The sequence below is a fragment of the Lissotriton vulgaris genome, chromosome 1_1, assembly GCF_964263255.1.
Source record: "Lissotriton vulgaris chromosome 1_1, aLisVul1.2, whole genome shotgun sequence".
Taxonomy (NCBI): domain Eukaryota; kingdom Metazoa; phylum Chordata; class Amphibia; order Caudata; family Salamandridae; genus Lissotriton; species Lissotriton vulgaris.
Genome location: NC_141685.1, coordinates 1,342,451,287 through 1,342,469,499, shown reverse-complemented (window position 1 = coordinate 1,342,469,499; position 18,213 = coordinate 1,342,451,287). Strand labels below are relative to the sequence as shown.

At 45.2% G+C, this 18,213-nt stretch overlaps 1 protein-coding gene across 3 annotated transcripts; it reads right to left on the bottom strand.

Moving 5' to 3' along the window:
* Positions 1-1,675: 1,675 nt before the first annotated feature.
* On the bottom strand, positions 1,676-16,630 carry LOC147749136 (transcription factor Sp5-like). Of its 3 annotated transcripts, none has more exons than XM_086966544.1 (2): positions 16,481-16,630; positions 1,676-5,983 (listed from the first exon to the last, which is right to left on the bottom strand). In XM_086966544.1, the coding sequence occupies exons 1-2, from the start codon at positions 16,532-16,534 to the stop codon at positions 5,000-5,002; spliced, it is 1,038 nt and encodes a 345-aa protein (XP_086822670.1). In that variant the 5' UTR covers positions 16,535-16,630; the 3' UTR covers positions 1,676-4,999. The 3 variants fall into 3 exon arrangements, with proteins under 3 accessions (XP_086822670.1, XP_086822677.1, XP_086822685.1); XM_086966551.1 differs by lacking the exon at positions 16,481-16,630 and adding an exon at positions 14,456-14,616; XM_086966559.1 differs by lacking the exon at positions 16,481-16,630 and adding an exon at positions 11,619-12,025 and having other exon boundaries at positions 1,682-5,983.
* Positions 16,631-18,213: the final 1,583 nt, after the last annotated feature.

Genomic DNA, 18,213 nt, shown 5'->3' with positions numbered 1-18,213 from the left:
AATTATTATATGTATTCCAAAATTAAAAAGCATGTACAATATAAAAATGTTTATTCACAACTCATCTGTAGAAAAATAGTTTCAAAATGTGCTTAACACCTTCCATGCTGGTGACGAACCCCAGCCGTCACGCTCCGCGGTGCTCGTGTGCTGATGACGGCTGGGGTTCGTCACGGCCTCGCCCTGTTCGTTTGTTTACCGCACAGCGGCGGAAACGGGCCAGCAGCGAAGGGGTTAAAGCGATTATGAGTTGGAAAGATAGATCACTCCAATTTATACCTTGGTGCCGGGGGTTGCTGCTATGGTTTGTATGTGCTACCCATGTAATATCTCAGTTCAATCTGTCAAAACCTTTTTGACATTACTGCTGGAAACCCTGCCTAATTCACGGATGTGATCACGGCTGACTCTCCTGGATGGAGTGTTCACTTTTACGTCACTAGTACTAGCAGCTCGGGATGATTTTCATTCAACATAATTTGCTCTTCTTACAGAAAAGGTTGGAGACCCTTCCCTATCCAGATGAGGCTTGAGCGGTACGGATTGGATGGTTACGCCAGATATTAGTAAAATAGATACTTGCTTGTCAGTTTATCCAATAAAAAAGATGTAGTTGGACTAATTTTCAACAAAAAGCACTATTTGCTGAATATGATTACTAAAGTTAAGAATATGTTCAAGTAATGTAAAAATGACCTTTTCCTCTGAAGAAACAAGAACTTGTTTGTGGGATATTATGCAACAAAAAACAATTAAAGAGAAAAGCGTTACCATTGATCTACTTGAATACACATGTTGGAATTCTGTAACTGTAAAATACAGACGCGTGAACTGTGTAAAATTGCACATGAAAATTTAGAACATCTGTTTATGAAAAAAGTTAAACGACCTTTATAGATGCACAGCTGTAATAAATAACCATGTCGCTGCTTTCTAGATTCTTATAACTTTGGTCAAAGAGGGATTTGCGATACAAGGAAATGCAGCGCTCTCTCACTTTGCGCCACTTAAAGCGGAGATTAGAACTCGGGTTGGCTGGCTCCAGAAAACGTTCCAATAAATGATTGACATTTCAGTGCCTCATCCTGGTATTACCGACTTCGAGGCAGCCAAAATAAGTGTTTAGTGCCTTGTATACCATGGACATTCCAGCACTGTCGCGTTACTTAAGGAAAGAGCTGGAGACATCAGCAGTGCCAATGGTGCTGCTGCAAGAGGATGGGGAAATGTTATGGGCCTGGAACTACCTTTTCTTTATTTCAAACTTTACAGCAAACATAACTTTTTTTCCCAGTTTTGAAGCTCTACAAAAAGACAAGGTCCCAAGCAGTCCTTCTTGCTGCAGCCTTAGCCTCCTTCATTTTTAAATATCAGCCAGGATGCTGAGCAAGGAACTTTTTTTTCTGGCTGGCACTCCGGATATCCCAAGGAGTAATGTGGCCGGATGAGTACAGTTGGCACAGCCCCAGTTCTTTTCTTGGATCAATGACCCATATAGGAGGTCTTGTTCTCCAGAAACCAAACGTTTTCTGTTTCAAGCCTCGAAATCCCTGTCCATTCTCACGCGGCGTACTCTTCAGGTATATTTGTTACAGGAAATGGCAATTTCTCATATTTCACAGATTACATTCCAGTCACAATCACAGTACCACTTCATTATATCGATTTCAACTCATAAATGTAGAAGATTTTTTTTTATTGTTTATGGTTAAGCACGGTCGGATTCCCCCCTCCCCCCCAAAAAAACTCGATTCCCACTTTAAATATTACAGAACAAAAGCAGGTGCATTAAATACTGTGCAAAGTCGGAGTCAAGAAAAAATAATCAAATTCTTCCACAATTGTTTTAGAATAAAAACATCCATGAAATCAAACTTCAAATACGTGACATGTTTTCACCAGATAAAAACAGGAAAGATGCAGTTCGATCTGAAAGCGGTGGTGTGTTTAAATAGGGAAACAGTGATCAGTTAAAGTGAATTGCGGTCACTAGATTGACCAAGAATGAGGCTCATGCGAAATCAGGGAGCTAGTATTCTGAGATGTGAGACTCCCTCCCCAGTAAGTGAGAATGTGCTTCATGGTGTAAAATTCAAACCAAATATGTGAGACTCAGCTCCAAGGCATGATGCTTGCACCCTTGGAGTGAGCACTACAGCCAGTGACTGAGACTGGTCTGGGAAGGTCGAGTTCCCTGGGGAATGAGTAGGACAATGCTCATGTCTGACGCTAGCGCCCAGTCAGTGGGTTTCTGTAGCAAGTCGTGAAGCTGATGCACAATGAGGGAGAGCAAGTTACGATCATGTGTTGCAAGGTGTGAGGGTGTCTCCCAATGTGTGAAAATATACTTAAAGCTAAGGGGTTTCAAATCATTGACTCAAAGCATCCCCCCTTCTTTGCTGAAACTTGCACGTGGGTCATTTGTGAATGTACGTGGTTCAGTGGGATTTAACGCTGGGGTGAGAATTTTCGTTTTAGGTAGACTTATGGAGGAGCCACTCTGTTTAGTGCTGATGAGAGGGATGGATACCTGCTTTGGTTAATGTATATTTGGTGTAGAATGAGGCTAGTGATTTTCTTTGCTTTAGGGAGCTTACAGAGGAGTGGCTTCCATCCATTCCAAACAGAGGTTATCATGGGCTGTATGGCTTCGTCCAGTGCATCAGCTTTATAGGAGGGCGGAGTTAGGGGATTCATTTCATAACCTTTTGAGTCTGAGGGGAAGGCTTTGAGGGTGAGATAATTAGGCATTTGCATCCCTCCTAAGGAGGTTCAATGATGAAATGTGGGATTCTACCACTGGAAGTGATATGAGGTGAGGGCGAGTCATTACTTAATCTCAAGAAGAGTGGAGGATGAGGTGTGATTTAATCCATTGTGAATTAACCCGAGGGTGAGAAGTGTCTAAGATTTGAGCATATTGTGGACAGTCTGTTCATTTTAAGATTGGAGTTGTAGGCGTCTTATTTTATTGATTACCACGTAACATAAGGGTGAGGGTAGCGACGGCATTCATAACAGAGGATGTGATGAGTGGCTCCCTCTGATTGACGAGACTTAATAATGAGGTATGATGCATTTCAAGAGATTGGTGGGTATGGTGAGGGATTTCACCACAATGGATTTTTTAAAACTGCTGGCTGGTTATCCATTGAAGGAGATTTGTGCTGTTTCTGGGCCATTTCATTTGTCGTGGAAATATGAAGAACGGGATTGGTTTCTTCACCCAGTATACTGCGATTTGAAGGTATTGCAAGGTATGATTTTGTCAAGCTTACGCAGATTTAATGGACATGTTGGTATGAGAGATTCCAAACATTTTAGGAAAGATAGAGAGGTTGCGCATGTGACTAGGCCAATTGAAGGTAAATCTGGGCTATGGGGGTAGACTTTATTTATCTGGGTTATGGAGTTTCAGGAGAAGGATTGATTACTTCCATTCCAGAACGTGGGGCAAATGTAAATGCTAAAGTGGGTACTTTACTATCGGATGCAGGTTTGTTTTTCTAACTTCAGCCGTTTGTCTTTTAAGCAAAGGGTACAAACTCGCACTTAAATCGCCATGTATTTTTGTACAGATGTTTCACACTTTTTATCAGTTTATGGCATTGTTTGAACATTTTCACCTTCTGAGGGATCAATAGAGAAGGGGACGACTTTTCTCCCAGATCTTTACCAAACTCTCCTCCAGTTCTCCCACCAGAATCTTTCAAGCTCCTATTTTGCCCTTAAACAAAGATTAACTTGCCTGTGTCTGTTTGGTTATCTCAGATAAAAAGCTTCACAAAGTCAATGTGCATGTGTACCTAGTCTTTGCCCTTCAAATCAGCTCAAATTCTCGAAAAACCGTTATTGCTCTGAATCCATAAAAGCCTGCTCCGGTGCTTCTATAATAAACCAAAAGTCTGGTCTTTTAACACATTCTGAAATTACAATAACACAAGTGGGCACCCCTCCAAATTTCTAAAAGCAGATCCTCGAGAGCTAAAATGTAAGCAGGAATTTTTACACAACACGCTGCATGTGCAAGTTTACTTATTTTTCTCCTTCTGTCCATTATTTAAATCAAAACACTGGTTCACCTCCACGGCGGGTTGGTTTTCTGGGTCCCACTGATTTTCCCTCACAGACATTTTTACCAGATAATGAGATGTTGGTTAGGTTCAGGGGTAGGTGCTCTGCACGAGCAGATTTCCCTCCCTGGGCTTTGGAATGGATTGCCTGGACCCGTCATGCTTTGCGGCGCAACTCTCACCCAGTGCCAGCACAGGCTGTGCACCTCGTGACCAAAGCTTGGAATCAGAGTATGTGTCTACCTGGGTTTCCGCCTCTGTCCAGTGTGCTGTGGGGCAGGCAGGCCTACAGCAAGTTTCCAGGGAATCAATACCAGAACAAATTGGAAAGGTAATTGGAGGTCGGAGAGTTGTTAATTCGGTCTCACAAGCCATCCTTTTATAAAGGCAAATAACCATAAATATAACCAAAACAGTAACCGTGAAAATGTATACTGGAAAAGACCTCAAGTGTCATTTTAATAAGGGGCTGCCACTGGACCACCTACTCGGCCAGTATTGGCAGCTGAAGAAGTCCCAAATTTGAATTGACCCCCAGGTGTAGATCGGTGGGGGGGAACTCTTTAGCAGCAGTGAACATTTTTATCACAAACTAACATTTTCTAGAAGTAGTTGTCAGACGTCTGGGAAGCCTAGCGACTCCTGCAACATAAATAATAAACAGAACATAAAATTGGCTGTATATGAGGAAACAAAATAGTCTGTGTGTTTTAACGTAGATGTCTTCCATGATTTTTATAAATAGATATCTATGTTCATCACTTGTGAATAGTCCAAGCCACAATGGCTGCCAGAGGAATGTCCCTGCATCACGTTGGCACAACTGTCATGGCTCCCAGTGCACCTTCGATTGGTCCTCTCCAGAATGCTCACCAAAACTGTCATATCTTCTTTTGAGCCACCAGAAAGCCACACTCCACCCCAAGTCATTCCTTCTTAATGTTCTCTGGGCTGATGCTAAACAAACCCTTGGGCTTCTTGGTCTGGTGGGTTTTTATGTGCTTAGACAAGTGGTCGCTGCGCATGAACCGCTTGCCACACTCCTGGCAACCGAACCGTTTTTCACCTGTGTGAGTCCGCAGATGACGCTGGAGCTCATCTGAGCGGGTGAAGGTCTTGCCGCAGAAGATCCAGTTGCAGACGAAGGGGCGCTCACCAACGTGCCAACGCAGGTGGGCCTTCAGGTGTGATGTCTTGCCGTAGACCTTGCTGCAGCCTGGCATGTGGCAAACATGGAGCTTCTTCTTGCCTGGCTCCTCCATGCCGGTTGAAGTCTGGCAATTGGGGCACTTGCACCGCCGACATCGCCGGGCTGCACTTAATAGGTTCTTAGAGGAGTTCTGCAGCAGGGCTGTGATTTGGGGTTGTGGTCCCAGGACCAAGGGTCTCCCCAAGTGGAAAGAGTGGAGATTGTTAGGATTGGTCTGCTGCAGGTTCCACCAGTGGGAGTCCTCCATGTGCCCAGCAGTGAAGTGTCGCTGTGTAAGGCCGGCCGAACTCTGCATGAAGGTGGAGTAGTCTTGTAGCGTACCAGGGGGCTCCTGGAGATGGTAAGAGGCCCCAGCTTGGACTTGGGAGGCCAGAACTTTCACTGGAGATAGTTCAAAGGAGTAGGCTGTAGGATCAGCTGGCGGTGTCAACGGTAGGTCGTGAGGGCCCACCTGCTGAATGTACCCCCCAGAGTACTGGGCCTTTGGTGCCCCAAATGCTACAGCATGGGCACTCACACTTCCCTGGCCCTCATTGCTCCAGAACTGGAACATCCCAGCTGTGGCCCCAGTGTTCTCATAGGTGATGGACGCGTACTCCGCCATGGAGGGGGCAGCAGGTCGAACTTGTCCGCAGGTCGCAGCTAGGAACGCAATAGAGGGTTGAAGCACACCTTCCGGAGAGCAGTTAGGGGTTCTGTCCTGGTGCAAAGAAACAGAAAAGAAACGTGAGTTAAAGTAATTTTGCAGGTTCTATTGTCTTTATAATCTTGGTTTAAGAAGAGATTCATAGTCAGAATGCAGCAGCTAGGCTGATCCTCAAAATCCCAAAAAGAGAGCACATATCTCAGCATCTGAGATCAATTCATTGGCTCTCAATTGAGAAAAGATGCATTTTCAAGTCTCTTTCCTACGGCCACAAAGCTGCGCACATGGAGAAGCATGCTGAGCATTACATCTCCTCTCCTTCTCCTGCTTCAAAAGGGACCTGAAACTCCATCTCCTTAACAAATACTTTCCTATCATCATCAACTAACCTAGACCAGTGTTTCCCAAACTGGGGTCCCCGGACCCCCAGGGGTCCGTGACACATTCCCAGGGGGTCCGTAAGCAGCAGTTTTAAAAGCACAGCAAAGTTTCCTGTATAATTAGCAGCTTTTGAGCAACAGTAAAAGTGTCAAGAGAATGCCAGTGATTAATGTACCTGCTGGAGAGAGATGAGAGTTTTGCTCAGTGGCAGCTTTGACTTAACTAATGTAGCACAGATGGTTAATATGCCTACTGCAAAGAACCTGTAACACGCATTTTAAAAAGCAGTATTTTATGTGCATAGGTCTGTGGTTACTGCTTTTGTCACTGAGATTCTTTTGTTACAGAGAGACCTATAAACTGTCATCAAAGAGTTGCTTGCAAACTGATTGGTACCAGTTAGTAACTTATATTTTGTCTCAGTCATTCATTAACCTGATGCTGTTAAAAAGCCTCGTACTGCAAAATAAAACCAACAATTTAAAAATTAGTCACGGAGCTGCGGCACCAGCCTTCCCATTAAATGTTTTCCTTTTTTGCAAATTCCTTCATTATAAAATACTAAGGGCCAGATGTTTGACACGTTTGTATATACGCATACGGGTCCGCGAACCTATTGGGCCATGTACATAGCCTATTCCTCGAGTCGCAATTTTTTTGTGACTCGCTAAATAGGTTTTGCAACTTGCTATTTGGAAGGGCCATTCCCTTCCGAAATAGCGAGTCTCAAAACCATGTACATATGTTTTGCAACTGCAGTTGCAAAATACTCGCAATTACCACCTACTTTAAGTAGATGGTAAATTCAAATCTTCAGTGGACCCCTTTCCCTTTCCAAATGCATGGAAAATTATTTTTTAAGGGCAGGCAGTGGTCCTAGGACCACTGACTGCCCTTAAAAAATTAAACGAAAACATTTCATTTTCTTTTTTTTTAATGCATGTAAACGGGCTGCATTTTTAAAAAAAATGCTTTACTTAAAAGCAGTCCCAGACATGGTGGCCTGCAGAGCCCAGCAGGCCACCATCGCTGGGAGGGCTGGCATTCCCAATGGGCTCGCAAATTGCAAGAGGCTCATTAATGTTAATGAGCCTCGCAATTTGCGACCCCATTTGGAATCCCAAACAGTGTTAACCCCTTCAGCGCGGCGCGAATTTTCACGCTGTGCTGAAGGTTCTAATGAGCCTATCGGTTCATGACGGAACGGTTCCGTCATGAGCACAGCTCAACTGACGCTCATGACGGAAACGTTCCGTCATGAGCATGGAAGGGGTTAAACACACTGTTGTACATTTCATTTAGCGACTCGCAATTTGCCACTCGCAATCTGTTGCCAATTGCGAGGCGCCAAATGAAATGGTCATAAATCTGGCCCCAAAATCCTTAGTACTTTGAGTATTTGTTTTGTGTGCATACGTGTTTTTTTTTTTAATTGCTGTTTTAATATTTGAAATTTAACTCATACCGATTGCTTGGGGGTCCCCGGCTTCCAGTGGTGACTCAATGGGGGTCCTCATGAGTCAAAAGTTTGGGAACCACTGACCTAGACTAAATTATCTGAGCTGACTCCGCTCTCGCTTGACATTCAAGGATAGTTGGTGACCGGACTATGTTAGCTACCTTCGTTTGTTTTCTCTCCCTCCCCTGCAATGTTTACCTATTTTTCATGTTGTACTTTTTTAATCTATGTTTTGCTTCCATACTGCCTTCCTACTATGTAATGCAATTTCCTTTTGTTTTTACAGTGTATGTGAAGCGCTCTGATACCTACGGGTCAAGCTAGAGCTATATAAAACTTTTAAAATAAAAAATAAATTAAAATAGAAAATCTCGGCTGTCTTGCAAAGATAGCCCCAATCAGAGCACTGCGCTCCACCTCTGCTTTTCTAGTTAAAGTGCCTGAACTCAGAAAAGCCTAGATAGGAGGTAGAGCGCTCGCTGTGGTGACAGCAAAAGCAAGGAATGCTCTGAGCATCTCACTCAGAGCAGAAAGCCGCCGGATGCCTTTTAGAAACGCTCTCGAAATATTTTTATTTTAACCATTTCGGCTCCGATTTATTCAATATCAGTATCGGCGCCAGGAAACCTTTGGGTATTTGCGCACTTAATAAAACCTAAAAACATAAGCCTAAAACCTAGACAGCCTCATTTGTCCAGAACTCTTAAACAGCTGATAACTGGAAACAATACTCCTGACTTGACCTCCACAACTTAATACATTTCTCAAGGTGAGGCTTCCAGAGGTGGGCACATTACCCAAACTAATGGTTTGTAAAGTGGCTTTTCAACAATTTTTGTTGTGGTTACACCCCCAAAGCTCAGTTCCATGCCAGAATAGTTCACCTAGTCCAGGTGTTCCTTTGTGTTTTTTATTTGTAGTCCTGTTTATCTGACTTTTAATTGAGGGTTATTTGTACCAGGATCCAGAGAAAAAAGTGGACTGGTTACTTTCAGACAAATGGAAACCCAGGAGCTATCCTTTTCTTCTAGGCACCACAAGATGTTCCTGTATCTCTGTATTACATTGCCACACCTCTTGGAGCTTTTAGGGACCCAAACTCCAGCTATGGAGGTTCACCATACACATTTGCTTCCATACAGCTATACTAGAGCTACATCTTGTGTATTATGCTGCTATCTGGTGACTGTATTGAGAAAAGCTTCTAGTTGTCCTAGACCTCAAACCTACTGTTACATGCAAGTAGATTTGCTTAATTTACAAAGCTATTTGCTCGCATACACCTAGCCTATGCAAAGAAAAGTATTTTCATTAGCAAGATCACCACCCCATCTTGATGCAACTCCAATTGCCGGCTGCACCATCTTTGAAGGCAGCTGCATCATTTACAAAGCCACCCTGACCAGCACCTGTTTATCTAGCAGACAATACCTTACCATCTATGGTGGCTCTCTGCACACCTTCGAGCAGGACACAAGCAGTCTGAAGACTAAGCAGTGTAAAAAAGAAAGAAGCATGACAGCAGGCATTTTCCACCTAGGCAGGCAGGATCTGAAACGGCATCCCTGTATCCATCCGGACCGCTCTTCGCTGCTCCTGTTTAGGAAACAGTTGTAGTCCTACCTTTTCAAAGAGCACTACACCATAATGCATTAACCAACCACAACCCAGCATCCTCTCCTATGACTTGTTGACTTTATGTTCATATTTGACCAGGTCCAATGCTACTCTGCCTTTTTGCTAGGTGTGCACCCTAGAAATACCACACACGCACACATTTCTGATTCTCAAAAACAGAATGGTGAGTTTTGCCTTTGTGAATGGCTTTTCCCACTCTTAATTCTAATAGTATGGTGTCATTTCAAGTGTGAGTAAGACCACCCACGTAACCTTGGCTTCATCCTAGACTCCTCACTCTCGTTGACCAGACAAGTCAACGCCGTCTCATCCTCCTGCTTCAAAGTACTTCGTATGCTCAAAAAAATCTTCCATTGGATCCCCGCCGAGACAAGAAAAACTGTCAACCACGCACTGGTTACGAGTCGACTAGACTACGGAAACACCCTCTACGCCGGAATAACAGCCAAATTACAGAAAAAACTCCAACGCACCCAAAACGCATCAGCGAGACTCATTTTGGACATCCCTCGCCAAGATCACATTACAGGCCACCGGAAAGACCTCCACTTGCTTCCCGTCAACAAGAGAATAACGTTCCATCTCCTCACCCACGCACACAAAGCCCCCTACAAACTAGGTCCCGAATGCCTCACTCGACTATCCTTCTACACACCCACCCGCCAACTAAGATCCTCCAATCAAGCCCTCGCCGCAGTTCCGCGTATCCAAAGATCCACCATGGGAGGTAGATCCTTCTCCTACTTGGCGGCCAAGACCTGGAACTCACTCCCCACTCACCTCCGCCTTACACAGAACCACATCTCCTTCAGAAAAGAACTTAAAACCTGGCTATTCGATAAATAATGAACCCCCTCCCCAAGCGCCTTGATACCCTCTGGGTGAGTAGTGCGCTATATAAATTCTTGAACTTGAACTATTCATGGGTTTCCCAACTAGGAAATGATTTCCCCATGGAGGGAGAAAAAAACTATTAACCATTGCAATTTATAACTGCGCAAGTGTTGGCGTCCTCTTGGTTTGAATAAATGGCTCCACATTGGATGACTCCTGAAAACCTGCAACTGTTAGGTTTAGAAGTCTGCTTCAGAAATTCTTGGGGACTGCCAAGAAAGTTAGGAACATGGTGTAGGACTAACCCTACCTCCATACGTAGCCCTACCTTTCCCTTTAGCACCTTGTGATTATGTCTAAAGTAAGGCATTACATAGTTAATACCCTGAGCCTCGCACGGTCACAGCATGGAGGACTGCAGTTTAAATACTCCCTGATCTTGCATTAAATCCCAAAGTTTTAGGGGGCAGAATAAAGTCCTGAAAGAGCTGGAGCTCGCTGCAGCCATTAGAGAAACAGTTTCTTTTTCAAAATTAGGATTATTATTATTAAACATGCGGATAGCAAACCTATTCATAAATAGCAGAAATTACATTGATTGAACCGTAGGATCGGATGGACTCGATCCATGTTATATTTTAAGTTGCACTTGGCACATTTACATTAAATATATCTAGAAGGAAATCTGTTACAAGGTCCCCGAGTTCTCCTGAATATCGGATAAGAATCCAGCCTATCAAACCAGATCCATGTCAGACTTTCACTATAGCCCCATAAAATACATTCATCAATCCTCCAGATATTTACTTCCATGTCATTTCAGACCGAAAGGCAGGAGTGTCAGGTACCTTTTTTAGGTTATAATCAACGAGCCCCACCTGCTCAGCTTCCAAGAAGCGTTTACTAACCTTACAATCGCATAACCCTGACTTTCTCAGAAGCATTAACAACTTTTACAACTTTGAAAATAAGCTCAGTGCATTCAAGAAATGGTAGTTAAAATCCCCTTTCTCCATTTTGTTAAAGTTGAGCCGGTGTATCTTTTATTCTCAGCTAAAACAAATCAATCACTGTTCCAATAATATTTCGTGTGGATTTTTCAGCAACTCTCCAGTTGGAAAAAGGAATAACAGATTTTTTTTTAAACTGCTAAGTTTCAATTTCACCGCCATAAAAGTGTATCAAGCCAATGCCACCCATCTCGAATAAATGGCTGAGGCTCAAATCACCCTTCTAAATCTGGTCCCTGCATTTCCAAAGTAGTCAATTGTTCGATCCTAATGTACCCCACCCGGATCACACACACACACACACAACGAAAGGTCCATAGAATAAACTAAATGAATAAACTTTACCAAGAGGAACAGATGCACTCACCAGATCACAGAGTAACCCGGACCACAAACTCTGCATCTCCTGGAAACGTACTCCGGGGTTTCCAGTCATGTCCAGAATTGAAAGTAGACACTTTTCAATCCATCTGCTATATCCAAGGGTCTGGGATTGGGCCAATCAGGGGCCCCCCATTTCCCCGAGGACCCCCTCTCCCTCAAAAAAAGGAAAGAAAACGAGGGTCGTCCACACTGTGCGAGCCCTCCTGGCTTGGACCGGAGCGCCTCACCTGCTCCTTGTTCCTGGGAGGAGGGGGCTGGCAGGAAGCCGAGGGATTAACCACTGATTGGAGGCAGGGAGGGGGGAACCAATGAATATTTTCACACCAAACAAATTCCGCGCTCCATGTGTCCCCTCTCGACCTCCGAGGATGTCAGGTGACAGCAAACTGTGAAACGAAAGTAACGCCCCTCTCCAGATGCCTGTTGCGCCTAGAAACTGTTTGACGAGACACTGGCACTTTTAATCGAAAAAAATATTGCGTCCCGGCGGCTTGAAAGGGGAGGCGGGTGTACTCAAAATCTAGCACCGAGAGGAGACGATGAGTGACGGACCAGAACAAGAGTGAACCGGGCTGTTATGGAGCGCATGGGGTGGCCTGGGCTGCCTGGGTGGACACAGAGCAGCAACAGTTCTGAGAACAGGGTTCGTGTGAACTCTAGTTTGTAGGGGTGGAGGAAAAGGTAAGAAGAAAAGGTACAGCGACCGCGAGTTCAGGCTGCATGACGTTAAACGCAAAACTTCAAGTACCAGAATGCAACACGCTGAGTGACAACCCAGGGCAGCTGTACATCACACATGAGGCGGGGTGGGATCTCTTGGCCTCTAAACTCTTGTTGATCCAGGTGGGGACTCGGTTTTCATTGCCAAATGTATCCAAAACAGCGTGCACGTTCTGATTTTCAAGGCAGCGCCAGTGCGCATCTTAGTGTGGCCAAGATGTGATCATGCAAACAGGTGTGCGCCTAAGAGGCATTACTTCCGGGTATGAAGTCCGCTCCTGTGGTACTCTTCGGCCTCTGACATTCTTCTTAAAATTCGACATGGTTCCCAGCAGGCTTTGCGTCATGGGCCGCTAGTCCGTCCAGTTTTTTTTCTCCGATATATAGAGCTCTGAATTCTGGGACTTGTATGCTCGTTTCTCTCAAGTGTGTGTAGGGGGTGCTCTATGTTCCCGCGTGTAGGCAGCTGTTTGCTAAAAGAAACTAAGCAGAACTGTCCGCAAAAACAATAGTGGAGCAAGAGCCGCACATTCCGCTGGGCCGCGTGAGGGCTCAATGAAAACGCTTCTTAAACACAATGTTATGGGTCATCCTTTTGGGTGTGAGTAAAAGTGCACACCTTTTATTCTGGCCAGGACCCAGCTTTGTAAAAAGGCGTCAATACACGTATATTTTCGCTCTTTGAGAAGCCACAATTTGAGCGCCACGCCAATCGATCAATTACCTTAGTAATCATTAATAAGCTGAAAATAAAGAAAATACTTCGGAAAGTGAAATATAAATTCCACCTAATTGCACTACCAGCTAGCTGAAAAAGGAGTACAGAAATTAACTCTTGAAAGAAGTGATATTTTGATGAGGCTGAAGAGAATCTCCTGAGAAACATTTTCCACTGAATCCTCTTGTATTCTCAGAGTGGCGCACAACATCACTGGTCTAAATGTAGCACTAACGCCATTAGGAAGTTTTCATGGCAAGGTGGCGAATGCAGGGAACTCTATTCGAGCTGGACCAGTATCAGAATCTATGAGGCCTGAGCCAGGGAAATGATCATAGTGTTGGAGACAGGAGGATGAGTGTGTGAGGTGGCAACAGATAGGATTATTGGAAGACTCATATGTAGTCATATACGCATGTAATGCTGTCAAAATCTTGAGCAAGTCAACCGCTGGAGGCTTGGTGCATACTGTGACATAGGAGCAGGCAAGGAAGTAGACGACACGCGTTTCAAGTCCAATAAATACATTTGAGTAGCAGTCCCACTGAATGAATACAACCCACCGCCAAAGCACTGAGGAATACGTAATGCCTAAAAGCACAAGTAAAATGAAATACGTAAACTAGCCTGAGTCTCAGTGAATATGTAATGATTATGAACCACATTCCAAGTGAAAGGGATACAACTGACCCATATTTCTCTGAAATGTTCCCAACATACCAGCTACTGAGTGAAACCGAAACAGTGTAACCCAGCTCTTGTGATGGAAGGAAAGTGAGAAAACAAGTTGCACCCTTCTGACGAGCCACTGTTCTGAGGGTGGTAAGTCCTTCTGCCTCCTTTGGTTGGCCATATCATGACCGGGACCTATTACCTATATCAATACATTTCCAACGTGTCTCAGTCTGTGTCAGCAAATACAATGCACCCCAACCGAGAATTAAATGCATACAATGCTCCACCAGTTACAGCACAATACATAATACCCTCCAATCTCCATGGACACCATGCAAAAGATAAGGAAAAACAAGAACTATTGATAACTGGATTACCAAACAACATTTGTCATTAACTTAGACCATATAATCAGATCTTAAGGCTTTCTCTCTTACGTCAGTAAACCGGTCACTGAAACATCCAAACAAATACACCACGAGCAGACGAGGCATTGTTTCCAAATGAGCAAGTACTGACTGAATGAGTGTCCAAACTATCTACCATGATTACTAATCGGAGCAGAAATGTAGAACACACCATATATTTAGGCTAAGAAATGCATAGAAATGGAATCAAAAGTAGGAACAAACTATGCAGTAACTTTACAAGAAATATAAAATATCAAGCGTGGGTCTCTGAAACCCGAGGTTGTGTTGTTTTCATACCAGGCAGCGTAGAAGTCCGCTGGGAAGCGCTGCCTGTGCTGTCCCTTTCACAGTGCAGAAGTCCTGCTGACAAGGGAGGGGCAGCCCAACTAAACGCACCGCAGTACTGCATCTGCATGGCACCTGTATCTTACCAGAGCACGCCAACTCTGCGCCGCCGCTGAAATTGTACAGATGTATGTGTGCGCTTGAGGAGTCTAAGGATCGAACAAACATACATCTCTGGGTTATGCAGATATGCACGGACTTTAGACTTAACAAGCCGGAAACAGTGAGCAGAGATTCTCCTCTCTGTTTCCGCCTTTTGTCTGATATTCGTGCATTAACTAGCAGAAGTTCCCAGTTACATGTTTGAACTTCAGGACAACTCAAACGTAAGAAAACTGGTGTTCTGCTCTGCGCCGGGCCAGCAGGATGCGCACCCTGGTGCTGTCAAGCATCTCAGCTAAGGAGAGCAGCTCTTGAAGTGCCGTATTGCCTATCCAACGTGCAGCCCCCTGAGAAGACATTCGGCCTAACAACTCCACAGCACCCTGGCGCTGCCCAAGAACTCTACAGCACCCTGGCGCTGCCCAACAACTACACAGCACCCTGGCGCTGCCCAACAACTCTACAGCACCCTGGCGCTGCCCAACAACTACACAGCACCCTGGCGCTGCCCAAGAGCTCCACAGCACCCTGGCACTGCCCTACCACTCCACAGCACCCTGGCGCTGCCCAACAACCCCACAGCACCCTGGCGCTGCCCAACAACTCTACAGCACCCTGGCGCTGCCCAACAACTACACAGCACCCTGGCGCTGCCCAAGAGCTCCACAGCACCCTGGCACTGCCCTACCACTCCATCATCTCCACAGCACCTTGGCGCTGCCCAACAACTCCACAGCACCCTGGCGCTGCCCCGTTACTGCGCAGCCAGGTTTCCGATCGCTCTTCGGACCAGCATCAGGTGTACTCAGTTTAGGCACCAGCCACTGAACAGGCTGCATCCTGTTTACGCAGCTCCTTGTGCGCCTCTAAGCGCTGGCGTTACGATGCTGCAGATGCGCGTAGCGAGGGTCACATTTAACCATCAGAAACCCGAAACGTGGGGTATTTAAAATCAGATATAATAACATATTCAGACGTGAACTCCACAGAATACAGGTGATTTGTTTTGAGAGGGAAATGAAAAAAGACGCGCTCAGAAAATGAATGACTGCAGCCCGGCTCGTTCTGGTCGCATAACGACGGCCGAGCACCCAGCTCTGTGCGCTCCTCATGTACCCCCACAGCACGAGAGAGTGCTTTCACACCGCCCAAGAGCACATCACATGACAACAACTGAAATACAGCAAAATACACGCGTCAGTAAAGGAACACTTCTAAAATTACAAAAACTTTGATACCATTTACAGATGTTCTTTTTGGGGGCCTTGATGTAGAACACTGTAAGAGGGCGAGAAAATGAGGGGAAACTAGGAAATCTGTCAATCATAGATGTTACTACCGTCTTCAGAGGAACAGTATAGGTACGGAAGTGGGCGCACTAACTAAACAATTGTAGCAAAGTGCGTCGAGAATGCAGCTACACAAGGCTTCCAAGTCCACCATAAACCAGTGTACCGAGCGCCCTTCCCCGGAACGCAGTGCAGCTCGGACAGAGCCAACCGCACTGATACGAAGCGCACCCCGCCTCGAATTAAGAAAGAACCCCGCTTGTTGAATGTGGCCACCGCCCAACGACCTTAGTCAAGAAACGGAGCGGCTTCTTGTGCGTATTTTAGTGTCTTCAAGCTGCTGACAGTGGTTCAAGTACTGAATATGGGTAAACTGGTTGCGGTGCATCTCGCCCCTCGTGAACATGTAAATATAAAACTAAAATGCATTATTAAGGAAAAAACCTACTTGGTCAAGCAGACGCTATAAAAATACACACCAGTCACCAATGAAATTCTATAGAAGACAAGTATTTCCGGGACTGTATGTTTTGGTGTGGTTTCCCGATCGCCCTGGACGTTTGAATACTTTGGTGTGTCCACTGACCTGTAAAAAGCTCTGCAGAAGGTGGTCCGCTCTCTGCTGGGCAATGGCCGCCATGAGTGTCAACACAACAATTAAGGCTTCATTTGCTCAGACTCCTCTGCTGAAGCCCCCTCGCTGCGGTGGGTCCCAGCAACGATTCCTAGCAGCCGGCACCTGCGGGGCAGCGCCTCTCCTCTCTGCCTCCAAGCAACACTGCCCAGATGCGCTCCCTGCCCAAGAACTTTTTTCTCCCTTATTTGCACAATTTCAAGGGGGGGTCCCGTCTCAGCCAATCAGGAGTGAGGACCGGGGCTCCCTTTGAAGTCAGAATGGCGCAACCAATCATTAAAATAGATTGAATTATTTCAAAGGGGATCTGGCGTTTTTTCCCCTCTTTCTGGAGACGGTGCGACCCCCCGCCGGGGGGGCTGCTTGATATGCGAAAGAGCTGGCTTGGGGGCTGCGAGATGGATCGGGCGGCAGAGGGAGACCTTTGCGTTCGCGCTACCTCGCACCTCGTTCCTTGGAATTAAACCCACAGACATATATGAGCGCCCACTTTCTACTTTAGTTGGTGCCAACTCGGAAGCGTCTCATCTCACCGCTTTCCAATCTAAATACTAATAAAAATCACGTGTGCCAAATATATTTTTGGGGTGGGGCGCGCTGATTTATCAGTTGTCATTACTATTATGTTTCTTTTCCAGCGAGCGCCTCGACTGCTGAAATATCACTCTTCTGTGCGCCCAGCGGTGGCGGCGTGAGGCGGGGGGAGTACAATGGAGAGATGGTGGTGGGGAAAGGGTTATGATGTGTTATTTCCATGTATGTGTAAAATGCCGCCATGCCTTCCCACCTGAGGGATGGCAACCCGACTGATTAAATGAATGCAGGAATTAATATGCATGATCGAATTGATTCTTGCGTGAATAGATGCATTACTGGTCAAAGATGAATGGATAAATAAAAGCATGAATGGATGCATACATTAATGACTGTTTTGGGAGAATGAATGATCAAAGGTATATCTGAAGGTAGGTATATTTTATTTAAGAATTGATTTGTGAGTAAGGAAATAGATGAATGGATGAACACATGAACGATTGATTACATTTGTATTGCACTTGAATGAGCGTTGTCTGTACCTAATATTGAAGAAACATTAAAAAAATAGGCCTTAAGTGCCGAGCCAAACAGTGAGTGTTCCTCTTCCAATCATGTTGAGTTCATCAACGAATTCCAAAGTCGAGAGCAAGGTGACAATTTCTGAATTTAGAAGCTTGAACCAGGGATTTTTCTTAGTGACCTGCATAGGGTCAGCCATACTATCTGGTGCTCGAAAGTCCCAGAATCGTACAGAAGCGTCTGAACGAAATAAGACCCGATATTCTACCCTTCCAGGGGAAAAACCCGAAGGTCAGGAAAAAGTTTCAAGGGCATGGGTACTCACAAACATTTTCCCAGGGGCCATAAAATATGGTCTGTGGTGTGCCTGGGGGCCGCACGGATGCCAGTCGGATTGGAGTTGGGCTTTGCGGGCTGGGGTGTTGGGTAATGTGGGTGTTGGGGAAGCAAAGCATATACATGGTGTGGCGATTTCAAATGACCCTCCTAAATTATTCCCATAATCTCTAGAAATGTGATAGATTTGACAGTACTGTTTTAGGCAGTATCTGAATCTCTCTACTAGCCTTCTCTACGTGCTATCCAAAGCTTATAAAACAGTGCTTCAAATACCAAGGGCAGCAAGGCAC

Coding starts and splice junctions, on each gene's coding strand:
- LOC147749136 (XM_086966559.1), bottom strand. CDS start 11,687: ATGACTGGAAACCCCGGAGTACGTTTCCAGGAGATGCAGAGTTTGTGG. Junction 5,984..11,618: donor CCGGGTTACTCTGTGATCTG/GTGAGTGCATCT, acceptor TCTTTGCACCAG/GACAGAACCCCTAACTGCTC.